Source organism: Pelobates fuscus, chromosome 10 (genome assembly GCF_036172605.1).
Source record: "Pelobates fuscus isolate aPelFus1 chromosome 10, aPelFus1.pri, whole genome shotgun sequence".
Classification (NCBI taxonomy): domain Eukaryota; kingdom Metazoa; phylum Chordata; class Amphibia; order Anura; family Pelobatidae; genus Pelobates; species Pelobates fuscus.
Window position 1 is genome coordinate 148,608,687 of NC_086326.1, and position 13,998 is coordinate 148,622,684.

Below are 13,998 nucleotides of genomic sequence, written 5' to 3' on the forward strand. Positions count from 1 at the left end.
AAAATATGTCGTCAATGTAACGGCGATAGGTGACCAAGTTCGCTGTAAAGTGACTATGCAAAATGAATGTCTCTTCCCAGTACGCCATAAATAAATTGGCATAACTGGGTGCGAACTTGGTCCCCATCGCCGTTCCATTAATTTGGAGATAGAAACTATCCTTAAACCAAAAAAAATTATTGGTTAAAATAAGAAAAATTCCTTCTTTGATAAAATCAATCTGTTCCTGTTTAAAATCAGACCGTTCTAAAAAATATTGCACTGCTTCAATTCCTTTACTATGTGGAATGATACTATAAAGGGAACTGACATCACAAGTTACTAATATAAAATTATCTTCCCATATGATATCATTTAAAATCTGGAGGATATGTATTGTATCCTTCAAATATGTGGCGTTCTTTACAACTATTGGTTGCAGGAGCACGTCGATATATTCTGATGTTCTTGACGATATGCTATCTACTCCAGAAATTATGGGTCTTCCTGGTGGGTCTGTTAAGTGCTTGTGCATCTTTGGTAGGCAATAAAATACTGGGATTTGTGGATTTTTAATATTCAGATATTTCGCTTCTGAATCCAATAAAATATGATTATTTAATCCTTCTCTAATGAATTCCTCAAATTTTATTGCAACTTCCCGGCTTGGGTTTGACGGTAATTTCCTATATGTCTGAACATCCGATAGTAGTCTCTCTGCCTCCCCTATATACTTGTCTTTTGATAAGACTAAAACCCCCCCCCCCCCCCCGTCTGCTGGCTTAATGATAAGGTCATTCTGTTGTATGTTTTTTAAAGTTTTTATTCCATTGGAGGAAAGGTTTTTTTGATATTTATTGGTGTGTTTGATTTTGCTAACTTCCTTCATCACCATCGTCTCAAAAGTCTGTATTTCACTAGAGATCATATTTTTAGGAAAAAATTTAGATTTCTCTTTGAGATTACTATGTATGAATGGGGAGACGGAGTTTTGTTCTATAGTGTCACTCCTATTGTGAAAAAACTTTTTCAAACATAGTTGTCTAATAAAACGATTAAGATCAATAAAAAATTCAAAAGGTTTAAAATCAGACGTCGGTGCAAATTTAAGTCCTTTATTTAAAATCTCTAATTCATTCTTCTTTAACTCTTTCCCTGAAAGATTAAAAATCCCTTTCCCTTCTATATCCTTCCTCTTTTCTCCCTGTTGTGTTGTCTTTCCTCCTCGTCTTCTATTTCTCCTTCTTCCCACGATCTCCTCCTCTTGCCCGGTGAATCCCATTCCCGTGACTCTTGTATTTGTTTGAATCTGGGTTGCACTGGGCTCTTGTGAAAAGGAGAAGTTATGGGGGAAGTGTTACGTTCTAAAATCTGGAAGCGATTGTAGGTGGTTGGGCGTCGATCTTCTAATATATTTTGTTGTCTCCTAGGGGACTTCTGAATACTTCTTATAGGATTACGATGGTTCCCTGGGACATGTGCAACTACCTCACTGTAACTTCTAACATAGTCACTTTTTCTTGGTTCTTGCCTGCAAGTATAAGTGTTATGGGAAGAATTGGTTTTATATTGCTCTCCTATTCTTTTCTCCTGTCTTTTGAATTCTTGGTTCACTGTGTGTTCATTTCTTCCCTCCATTCTCTTGTGGGTGTAATGGTACCTGTCATTTCTTTGGAATTGTGGATACCTCTGACTTCTATTTCTCTGTGGGTAATGATTCTGTTGGTAGTGTCTTTCTTGACTAGGGGATGTCCTCCTTCTATTTGGTCTCTGACGGCTTTGTGTTCTCCCCCTATATTGTTTGTTCCAACTATCTTGCTTCTTATTATTTCTTATGTTACCTGTTTTATAGTCCTCTAAATCTCTCAAGTATTTACTTCTCTCTCTGTTTTATCTATCTTTCTTTTTATCTCTACAATAGTCTCATTAAATGTTTCTGGTCATTCAGAAATAGAGATATTACATAGCTTTATGCCTATGGGAAATTTAAAAGATGATTTAATAAAGGGACTATGTCTCTTTAAATGCAGTGGTGAGCGGACAATGGCCATATTATTCAACCGCAATATGGATACATATAATCTGTGAAGCATATTTCCCTTCCAGCAATTAACTACATATAAAATATACTATTCATTATAACCTTTGTTTTTATTTTCACTTTATTAATGTTTTTAGAGTTTTCTTTGTATTTGTCAATAAAGTTGGGACAAAGTGTGGGTTTGTAAACATATCAATAAAGTTGTTCTAAGGGCTCCGTTCAACGCAGCACATCCATGCCGAGCAACATGTGACGTCATATTAGCGCGACCCGCGAGAGAGGGCAGGCGCGCCGTATGGACATAAAAAGCACCTCACACTTTCTTCCGACAGGGCCATTGAAGGGATCATTGGATCCCGAGCGCGCAGCCCAGCACCCCACCGACGACCCAGTGAGACCCTCTGCCTTATCCAGCAGAGACAGAAGGACTGACTGGACGCCTCTTAATTTACCACAGACCGGAAATAATCCTTTATCCATGGATTCATCTAATCGTCAATGAGAGAATTTCTAACTTCAAATATTGGTGAGATCAAACCATAGAGCATTGGAGAGACATTTATATAAACCATCAGTGTGTACACACTCGGACTGTAAATATTTTCTTTTCTTCCCCTTTTTTTCTTTTTGCTTTTTTTCCCTTTTTTTCTCTTTTTTTCATATTTTTGGATATACCCTTTTTTTATATATATATTTTTTCAACTGTTCTGCTGATGGACTTTTGTATATATTTTGTACAGTGGATAGAGGGCTCTCTACCATATAGTGCCTTTTTGGCACGCTCTTAACTGACATTGTCGGATTGTATTGGGGTCTTATTGTGGATTGTTTAGTATATTTATTGCTATTAAGGTGTTCATGGTGAGATTGGATATACATCATTCATTATAGGAATTATTTTTTGAGATATTTATTATCTCTAAATATTTAATAAATTTATATTTGCAAGTATTTGCTTTACATTATTACTTTATTCAATAGAGTGCGGTATCATTTGTTGTTGACTATAGTCACCCAGACCACTTCAGCTCAATGAAGTGGTCTGGGTGCCAGGTCCCCCAGGTTTTAACCCTTCAGATGCAAACATAGAAGTTTCAGAGAAACTGCTATGTTTACATTTGGGGTTAATCCAGTCTCTAGTGGCTGTCTTCTGGACAGCCACTAGAGGCGCATCTGCGACGCTGGAGGCACATTTCTCCTCCACTCAGAGCGTCCATAGGAAAGTTTGAATGTGGGGGTTCTGTGTAATATAATAAGAATTATGTATTTTTATGTACTTTTACATATTTTTGCTGTTAGTGTAAAATGTAGATATTTTCAATACCCGGAGTTAATTGAGTTTACTGCAGTGCCTTAAGCCAATTATCTCCATGATGGAGAGGAGGGATTTCATTGTGTATGTGGGAGTGTTATTATGTTAATTAGTGTTCCCATTGGTTTGTATCCCTTTTGTCACAGTTTACCACCAGGTCCAGGGGGTGTGCCTCTGGCCTGAAAACTTGTATATAAGGAGTAATAAATGCTCATTGGAGGCAGATCATCTTGTACCTTCATGAAGTTTCGGCTCATGTTTGGGGGATTGGAGAACAACACTCTGGGGATTGCTATAATCACTATACTCCCCAGGGTATAATCACTAAGCTCTGCTAAGTGCTTGTTCCTGTTCCTGCTTACTGGAATTTGTAGAGGTCGACCTACTGGAAGCTGGACCCTGGTCTTGGGTCCAGAGTGGGTGGAGATGGCAAGACCCCAACCAAGCTGCGGCGGTTCGTGGGAGTCTACAGTGGTTATGGTGTCTGGCAGAGTGCTTAGAGTCCTCGGGAAGCACTAGGAGCATCCATCAACGGAAGGTACCCGGTCAGGGTGCCAGCGGTTCCGTTACAGTGATCCTTTAACAGCCTTAGGCTTTGGCTAAAACTGGCTGAACTGGATCTCGGCTATATACTCCTGACCATCTGCACGAATAAAGATCAATGGCCAACTATGTACCATATTTTCGCTCCATAAGACGCACCACACCATAAGACGCACCTAGTTTTTAGAGGAGGAAACCCAGAAAAAAAAATATTCTGAACAAACTGTCCCATAGTGTTCCTTACCACCCACTCCCCTCTCCTGTCCCATAATGATCTTTAACCCCCCTCCCCGGTCCCATAGTGATTTTTAACCCCCCCATCCCCTGTCTCATAGTGATTTTTAACCCCCTCTTCCCCAGTCCCATAGTGATTTTAAACCCCTCCTCCCCTGTCCCATAGTGTTCTTTAACCCCCTCCTCCCCTCATCCCAGTGTTCTCCCCCCCTCCCCTCATCCCAGCGTGCACACTTCCTTTCAGTCCGTCTGGAAACCGGAACCTGAAATGTAAGTTCCTGTACCGCGGTGCACGCTGTTGTGCCGGCCCACGCTACAAGACAGGTAAGTAAAGCTTCACATTCGCTCCATAAGACGCACAGACATTTCCCCTTACTTTTGAGGGGGGAAAAAAGTGCGTCCTTTGGAGCGAAAAATACGGTTACTCATTTTTTATACGCAATGGCACCCGTCAGGGATGCCCCCTGTCTCCAATACTATTTAACCGCTACTTTAGGTGATTTGGAAAACCCTGACATTCAAGGCTTCCAAACCAAAAACTACAGAATACAAAACATCTGCATTCGCGGATGCAAAGAAAAGTGAAAAATCTTTCACTATATCACATAAAAATATTACAATAGTAAATTTCACCAATGTCACTATATAGTGCTTAAGTGAATGTATGAGTGCTTAGTAAAACAAACGTGTAAATATTGGTAGGAACTTCCCTTTTAGTTATGGATTTTATCTCCTCAAATCTTCCACAAATACATAGGCAAAAACAATAGGGTTTATCCAACTATAAGGAAATAAAGGAAAAATATAGTGCAACTCCGTATAACACTAAAAGAGTAATTATTGTGCCAATTAGTCACTCACACTTTAACTGATAAAGCAGGGCATGTAGTAATCAATAGAGAACTCAGGCAGTTTCTTGCTTCCAATGGCTGGTTTTGCAGATCTCGGCAGTATGTAAAATAAAGTGCATCCAAAATAAGTTGTAGGAAAATGTAGATAATGTATAAAAATAATTTATTACTTACACAGAGGTAAGGATCAATCAGCATAAAACACAAATAAAATATATCCACAATCTGTCCAACATGTTTCCTCCTAATCAGGGACTTATTTACAATAGTAAGACAGGTTCACAAATGAATAAAAACATCCCCCCCCCCTCTTAAATACACTCCACAATTAGTAAACAGATGTATTTCATGTGTTGCCTGGTTTGGTTTCAGCTGTTCGCGGTTTAGTTGCGATCACTTCCGGGTTTGTGACGTCATCGCGTTCCTTTCGCGACGTCAATTATGCGTTCCAAATGCGTTCCATAGAGTCTCTTTACTCGCATTGGTGGTTCCTGCGTTCCACCATGCGTTCCATCAGAGCGAAACAGTTCCCAAATAATATTGGTGGATGACATGGGTGCGAGATAGTATAGAGGGGAATGAAAAAAATCTTTAAACATTTTTTATAATCTATAATCAATCTGTGTTTATATATAAATACAGCAACAATAAAACAAATAACAGGGGTCTCTGTGTGTAACCACATAGGTGCTTTCCATACACCTTATTTGCATTTAAGGGCATATGGTTTATAATTATCCAAATGGAAAATGAAAGAATATGGACATTCTATGTTACTATGAGAGCATTATTTAGCCTTGTACACCATTTCTAGTGTTAATTTAATTCCATGCCCATCTATTGATAAGAGATATGGTTATAACAAGAGATAATCAATTTAGAGTGATATAAATACTTAATTATGTGAAAGACATTTTAGGTCTGAAAATTAATTCCATCCTAATTCTTTAAATACCTCTATTTCTTTTATATATATATTTCTTTGATTATTTAAAGAATTAAGGATGGAATTAATTTTCAGACCTAAAAATATTTTTTATTAACATTTGTCAGAGATATATGTCGGAGAAAAAAAAAAGGAAGTGGGAGGTTCCTATTGCATATGAGTAGAGAGCATATAGATCTCACAGATTCCCGTATTAGTCTCTCGTACCTGGGAAAGTAGTGTCTGCAAGAGGTTGCCGTTCTACTACAGCCGAGTTCCTCTCCAAGCGAGCTAACCGTTTGGTTGTCACACTCTTTTCTCCCTTCCATGCCCTTTTGTGTATCTCTTCCTCCCCAGCACCTTTGTGGGTATCTTTTGTCTTCAGCCCCTTTTGTGTCTCTTTTTCCCCAACCAAGCACCTCTTTGTGTCACTGTCACATTCCCCAGCCTCTCTGTGTGTCTTTTTGTCCCCCCAAGCCTTTCTGTGCACCTCTTTGTCCCCACCAGCCCCTGTGTGTGCCTCTTTGTCCATCCGTACCCCCTTTGTGGTCTCTCCCTCCAAGTAGTGTGGCCAAGCGTACCCCAGTGGATGAACTTCTGTAATCTCTATCCTTTACCTGCAGGCCGATTGTCCAAGCTACATGCAGTGTCTGGCAGGAGGATAGCACTGTGCTGTGCGCTTCCCTCATGCCATTCATCCAGCGATTTCATCTCCTGTACCAGAGTGCCCAAATCGGCTGCCTAATTCACTTAGCAGGAGCATCGCCCCTGCTCACACTCTGTTAAACTCACCGTCTGCTTCCATCTGTCTCACACTCTGTTTCACACTGTCAGTCTCTTTCTCCCACTTACTCACTGTCTATTACTCTCTCCAACACACTCTCTCTGTTTTATTCCTCACTTCACTTTCTTTCTCACCCACTCTTTGAGTGTCATACGCACGTTTGCTCTCTCCGTGACTCTCAATATCTCTCTCTCGCACACAATCAATTTAATGTTTTCTATCTCCAGCAATCATTCTATATCTTCCTCTCCCACTTGCAGTCTCCAGTTTCTGAATTTGTCTCCCACACTCACTCTTTGAGTGTTACTTTTTCACGTTCTCTTCTACATGCTGATGCTTTGTCTTTCTCACAATGTGTCAAACATATTAATACACACTCTAGTTCTTTCACACACACACTCACTACAATTTGCCACAAAGTCTGAGTGTCTCTCTGTCAAGAATCCGGGAACCAGAACACACTGACAAACACAAAATATAGAATTGTAATACCGATCCTTAGAATGGTTGAGTTATACAAAAGAAAATAGTCAATATACGAGCCAAGGTCAGGGAACTAGAGAACAGGAATAACGGTAAGCAAGCAGAGGTCAAGGGATACGAGAGAGCAGAATAAAGAAGAAACGTAAGCCAGACCAGATACCAAATCACATTACCGAAGTAACGCGCTATTGGTCTAACAAAGAACCACAACAGGGCAAGGAGTATTGGGAGATCAGAGTATATAAACCTGACGCTCACTTGTGATTAGTTGAGGTTCGATTAGAGTTAACACGAGAGGCTTAACTGGCCCAATTATGCTTGGCCCTGACATAATTGGTATGTGCCGATTCCAGTGGTTCCTCCGGTCGCACATATAAGGAGTTAATATGCCAGTGTCTAGTGTCTGTCGTAATGGTGGGAGAAACCGCAGTACTAGGTGGTGGTTCGTTGGGTACGTTAGTACGAGGTCTGACACTCTCTCTCTCTCACTTCTTCAGTCACTAACATGCTCACACTGGCTCTTTGTCTGTCCTAGATATTCATGCTTTCTTATTCTCCGTCATGCCTTGTTGTATTTATCTCTTTTGTTCTCGCTCTCCCTATCGCACTCTCTCTCCCAACACATTAATTCAAACACTCACTCACACACTGTCCCTCTCTCTCTCTCCCACACACTCACTCACTGAGTGTCACTCTTACACTCTCTTTGTATCTTACATTGTGCTTTTATTTAAACACATTTTCAAACCAAATGTAGCAAAACTAAAACATAAATTTATAAAATAAAAACCAATGGAATAATACAAGTGTGGCACAATAAAACAATCTATATCTTAACATATCAAGCTGATATTTGGAGAGGTGATTATAGATTCCGCTTTACTACGCTACAAATCCTAAAACATATCATTTATGCCTTCTACAGCAGAGCTCTTAGTAGCTCTATATAGTGAGTTCTCCCTTGACACTTCAATTATATATTCACTTTTGTGTGAATTATTACACTATTAGTTTTTTTTATTTTATTTATTAAGTAACATGTATGTCCCAGTGAACAGCGCTGCACAATTTGTTTGCGCTTTTTAAATAATAATAATGACAAGATACACATTTATTCATGTATGTATACCATTAGTGTAACTCCATAGAACTTTTAAAGTTAGGCACTTATTGATCTTTGGTTTGCTAGATATAGTTGCAAGGAGTTTTTTTTTTATTTTATTATAGTGAGCGCCTTAACTCCTTTCTGTTTTAGATTTATTGGTATTGTGAAATCTTTCATGAGAATTAAGGTAACCTTTCTGAAAAAAAACATTTCCCACATTCAGAACATGCAAATGGTTTCTCATCTGTGAATCATCACGTGTCTATTAATGTTTCTTTTATGACTGAAACGTTTCCCACATTCAGAACATGAAAATGGTTTCTCTCATGTGTGAATCATTAAATGTTTATTTAAGTTGCCTTTCAGATTAAAACATTTCCCACACTCAGAGCAGGAGAAAGGTTTCTCCTTACGATGAATCTGTTCATGGGCAATAAGCTTTGATTTATGATTGAAATGTTCCCCACATTCAGAACATGAATATGGTTTTTCTCCTGTGTGAATCCTGAGATGTGTATAAAAGTTGTATTTTTGAGTGAAACATTTCCCACATTCAGAACATGAAAATGGTTTCTCTCCTGTGTGAATCCTGAGATGTTTATTTAAGTTGCCTTTCAGATTGAAACATTTCCCACACTCAGAGCAGGAGAAAAGATTCTCCTTACGATGAATCTGTTCATGGGCAATAAGACTTGATTTATGACTGAAACATTTCCCACATTCAGAACATGAAAATGGTTTCTCTCCTGTGTGAATCATGAGATGCTTATTTAAGTTGCCTTTCAGATTAAAACATTTCCCACACTCAGAGCAGGAGAAAGGTTTCTCCTTACGATGAATCTGTTCATGGGCAAGAAGCCTTGATTTATAATTGAAACATTCCCCACATTCAGAACATGAATATGGTTTTTCTCCTGTGTGAATCCTGAGATGTGTATAAAAGTTGTATTTTTGAGCGAAACATTTCCCACATTCAGAACATGAAAATGGTTTCTCTCCTGTGTGAATCCTGAGATGTTTATTTAAGTTGCCTTTCAGCTTGAAACATTTCCCACACTCAGAGCAGGAGAAAGGATTCTCCTTACTATGAATCTGTTCATGGGCATTAAGACTTGATTTATGACTGAAACATTTCCCACATTCAGAACATGAAAATGGTTTCTCTCCTGTGTGAATCCTGAGATGTTTATTTAAGTTGCCTTTCAGATTAAAACATTTCTCACACTCAGAGCAGGAGAAAGGTTTCTCTCCATTATGAATACGTTTATGGGCAATATGCCTAGATTTATGACTTCCTTCTTCACAGAAGGCTGAATCCTCCATAACAGGAGTAAATGGACATTCTGTCTGTGTAAGTTCTGTGGGTGTATAAATGTCAGTGACTGTGACGTTTCCTTTGTCACATAAGGCTGGTTCCTCCTTAATATGTGTCGATAGATACTGTGTATGTTCTGCAGGTTTATAAATGTCAGTTTCTGTGAGATTCCTTTTATTACATGAGACTGGATCCCCCTTAAGATGAGAAGATGGATACTCTGTCTGTTCTCCGTGTGTAATAATGCCAGTGTCTGTGAGATTCCCTTTGTCACATAAGGCTGGTTCCTCCTTAGTAGGTGTGGATTGATAATGTATATGTTCTATGAGTGTATACATGTCAGCGTTTGTGAGATTCCCTTCTTCACATGAGACTGGATCATCATTAATATGAGTAGATGAATATTCTGTGTGTTCTATGGGTGTATACATGTCAGTGTCTGTGAGATCCCCTTCTTCACATGAGGTTGGTTCCTCCTTTATATGAGTAGATGGATATTCCGTGTGTAATGTGGATTTTGTTTGTGAACATTCTTTCAATGAGTAAATCTCTCCATCTGGTAGATTTCTTTCTTCATATAAAGCTATTTCAGATATCACAGATTCACTTGGTCTCTTTTTTAGTTCATTAAATGTCACAGAATTTCCTGCCTGATCATCTGCGACTCTACCTTCAGTCACATAATTTGCTGACAGAACATGGATGGGTAAATCATCCGTTTCACTTGTGTTTAGAGAGCCATCTGCTGGAAAGAAAAGAAATAGAATTACAAACCTTCCTTTTTTCTCTCTTGCATTTTGAGTACTGTAAATACACTACAAGGTAAATGATCCAGGAAGTGATAGTAAAATATTGAACAATGCTGTTTCAAGGTAACTGGTACATTTATTAAGAATTAGAACCTAACTTACAGTCTATAACAGGGGAAGGCAACCTTCGACACTCCACATTTTGTGGACTACATCTCTGTAATGGACACTGGTTTATTATGGTCTGATTCATTAGATTTCACTTAATACAGTTTATTATGATGTGTGCCTGTAACGGACCGTTTCAGCAGACAAGGGGTTAAAATCCGTTTAGGCGATATGCCCCTTTCTGAGAGACAGGCACAGCTACTGCAGAACACCACACTCCCGAACTGGATACAAAATAGCACTCCGAACTGGAACCTCACGAATAGCTGCTAGCAGACGAACAGGAAAAGCAGACAATCAGCTTACACTCCTGGCAATCAGTCTCTATCAGCATACAGTGAATCCCCCCAAGAACGAGACAAGGCTCCGTGTTGAGGGTCAAGCAGAGGTCTGAGGTGCTGGCACACCCAGCCTGGTTTTTATTACAAGTGAACACATACAGGCCACACCCAGGGGGAGGCATAAAATAACCAATAGTATCACGGGTGCAACCCACACATCCCCCTCCCCTTAGTGTGACACATAATCCCATTATACATACAGTTAAAACATACTTTTTACCCAACTTTCATAACTCTAAAACCATACATCACATTCACATAAAAATACATATCCACAATCAATCCATTCAGGGGAACAACATATTAAAAATGAATCAGACCAGGGGTTCAAAAGTTAGTAAAGTATCTTTTAAAACCCCTGGCAGCATGGCAAAATCTGGCTCACACAGGTTTCACAGAGGCCTCTATCCTGGAGACAATGGGGGGAAGTAATCCAATTATCCAGGGATAGAGGCAGACTCCATTGAGCACATGGTTACACAAAGACAGTAAAACACTTTAAAATACATAAAGTTACTTTTTATACATTAAACACAGACATGTAACATATCCCCAGATAGCTCAGGTCTGCGTGCACATTATTAGGTGAATGGCACGCAGACCACACAAATACAGTTTAATTGCCATGGAGCCAAAGTCTTCCCCATAGTCTTTCATTATATGAATAGGCTCCATGGCATAGCTATCTGGGGGTATCACTGCTCACACAGGGCAAGTACCGAATGGCCCCACTGTATTTAAAGGGCCAGAATGAGTGACATGCACTCTGTTAGGGCCGAATACTGTTTTTAAAGGGCCCAATCTCCCAGGGACCATAATCACATGGCAAGAGGCTGGCAAGCAGTCCTCTCCAGGCCCAAGTGGCGAAGGGCACTTCGTCACAGTGCCATTTTAGAATTATACCTCTAGGGAGGGGAGTATTGAGCACCTTATTGAAGACTTTTGTCTGTGCCATGCAGCCAAGATGGATGCCGGACTCCTCCCTATGAAATGGCATACAGGGATTGGGTAAGGAAAGTTACATGCTCAGTGTAACGATAATACCCAATACGCAGAGTTGAAAACCACCAGAACAATAGAGACGGATAGAAAGTCCCTAAACCGGTCCTTGGCCGGAATAAATAGAAACTACAAGAAATGCCAGAAACAAGCCAAGGTCCAAGGAATCTAGAAATACACAAAAGCGAGGAACGTAGCCGAGTCAGGGAAACCAGAAATCATAATAGTCAAGAACAAGCTGGGTCAATACACAAAGAACAATCAAAAGAATACAGGAACGCGCTAAGGGGACACTAGGAACCACAACAGGCAACTGATTTGGAGGCAGACTGGGCTTTTATGTGATTGGGGGCGTGATTTTCATAACCACGCCCCCAATAGGTACATGCACATTGCGCTCTCTTGTTTAGAGCTCTTCTGACCACAGGGCGTTGGTACACATGCGCCGCCTCATTGAAAGGGGCGGGTGCATAGCGGCCAGCGGCCTTGATGCTTAATGCATCCTTTCGAAGCATGGGAGCGGCGGTTCGACCGATCCCGATGTCAGCAGATAAGGTAAGCAAGGTAAGTAACTGACAGCTTACATCACCTCCCCCCCTCTTAGAACCACCCACTGGGCGGGAACCACCTGGATGGTCGGGAAAGCGAGAATGGAAAGTCCGAAGACGGCAAGGAGCATGAACTTCATCAACCCCAACCCAGGACCTCTCCTCATGACCATATCCCTTCCAATGAATCAAGTATTGAAGGACACCCCTGGAGAGACGGGAATCCACAATAGACTGGACCTCGTATTCATCTTGCCCCTCCACCACAACAGGAGCAGGAGCAAAGAAGGGTCTATTGAATCAATTGCAAGAACGACACATGAAAGGTATTAGGGATACACAAAGCAGATGGCAATTGTAACCTGTATTAAAATCGGGGTCACTTGTCTCAGAATACGATAGGGATCTATGAAACGAGGAGCCAATTACTTGTAAGGCACTTTTTTAGGTTGATATTCTTGGTACTGAGCCACCCACTTGATAAGTCGGAGCAGCTTGTTGGTGTCTGTCGGCGTATTTTTTCTGCAAGGCGACTTTATGAGTCAGGATGTGTTGAACCTACTCCAACGTGGCCCTCAGGCCACCTATTCCTCTACAGCCGGTATCTCCAATGAAGGAAAGACAGCCGGAAGAACAGAAGGATGGAAGCCATAGTTGAGGTAAAAAGGGCTGCGGCTCGTGTACTCTCTTTGGGTAGAATTTTGAGCAAACTCAGCCCTGAGAAGCAGTTTCGTCCAACTATCCTTGTTGTCAGAGATAAAACACCATACATACTGTTCCAGGGATTGGTTAGGCCTTTCAACAGCACCGTTAGATTGAGGGTGACATAACTTGATACCAAGTTGGTTGGTAAATGCCTTCCAGAATCGAGAGATAAATTGAGGACCCATATCTCTGCGGGTATGCCATGTAAGCGGAATACTTCTCTAGCAAAGAAATCCGCTAATTCGATAGACGAGGGAAGCTTAAGCAAGGACACAAAATGTACCATCTTGGAAAACCTGTGATAGTTAAGACCACGGTATTACCCTTCGATTTAGGTAATTCTACTTTAAAATCAATAAATATGCTAGACCAGGTTTTTTTTGTTATGTTCAAAGTTGCAACACACCACAGGGCAAGGCGTGTGAGGTTTGAGATCGGGCACATACGTGACATGTTTGTACATAATCCTTTACATCCTGCCTAAAAGAAGGCCACGAAAACCGAGCAGCAATGAGGTCATTGGTCTTCTTGGTTCCAGGATGACCAGCTGTCTTGTTATCGTGCCATAAGTCTAGGAAATTCCTCCGGAATTCAGAAGGAACCAACAGCCTATCCTTGGAGTCTGACTAGGTGCTATGTTTTGTACATCTCGTAAAGACCTAACGAGATCTGAACCAATGTTGAGATGGGTAACTGCTATAATCTTGTTTTTAGGGATAATAGGAGCTACTTCTTCCATTGTGGAATGCATCTGCTTTTGTATTGTTGGTACCTGGTCTATAAGGAAATACAAAGTTAAAACGTGAGAATAACAAAGACCATCTAGCCTGTCTAGCTGTTAGTCTCTTGGCTTCGCTCATGTATGATAGGTTTTTATGATCTGTCAGGATAGTAACAGGTGTTGAAGAGCCTTCTA

At 40.4% G+C, this 13,998-nt stretch overlaps 1 protein-coding gene across 1 annotated transcript in view; it reads right to left on the reverse strand.

The window, feature by feature from the left end:
• Positions 1–8,465: 8,465 nt before the first annotated feature.
• The window catches only part of LOC134575178 (oocyte zinc finger protein XlCOF6-like), a 108,479-nt gene continuing 102,946 nt past the window's right edge, over positions 8,466–13,998 (reverse strand). The window contains exon 5 of the mRNA XM_063434406.1: positions 8,466–10,317. Within this exon, the coding sequence (XP_063290476.1) occupies positions 8,582–10,317 (1,736 nt within the window). The 3' untranslated portion in view covers positions 8,466–8,581. The remainder of the gene's footprint in view (positions 10,318–13,998) is intronic.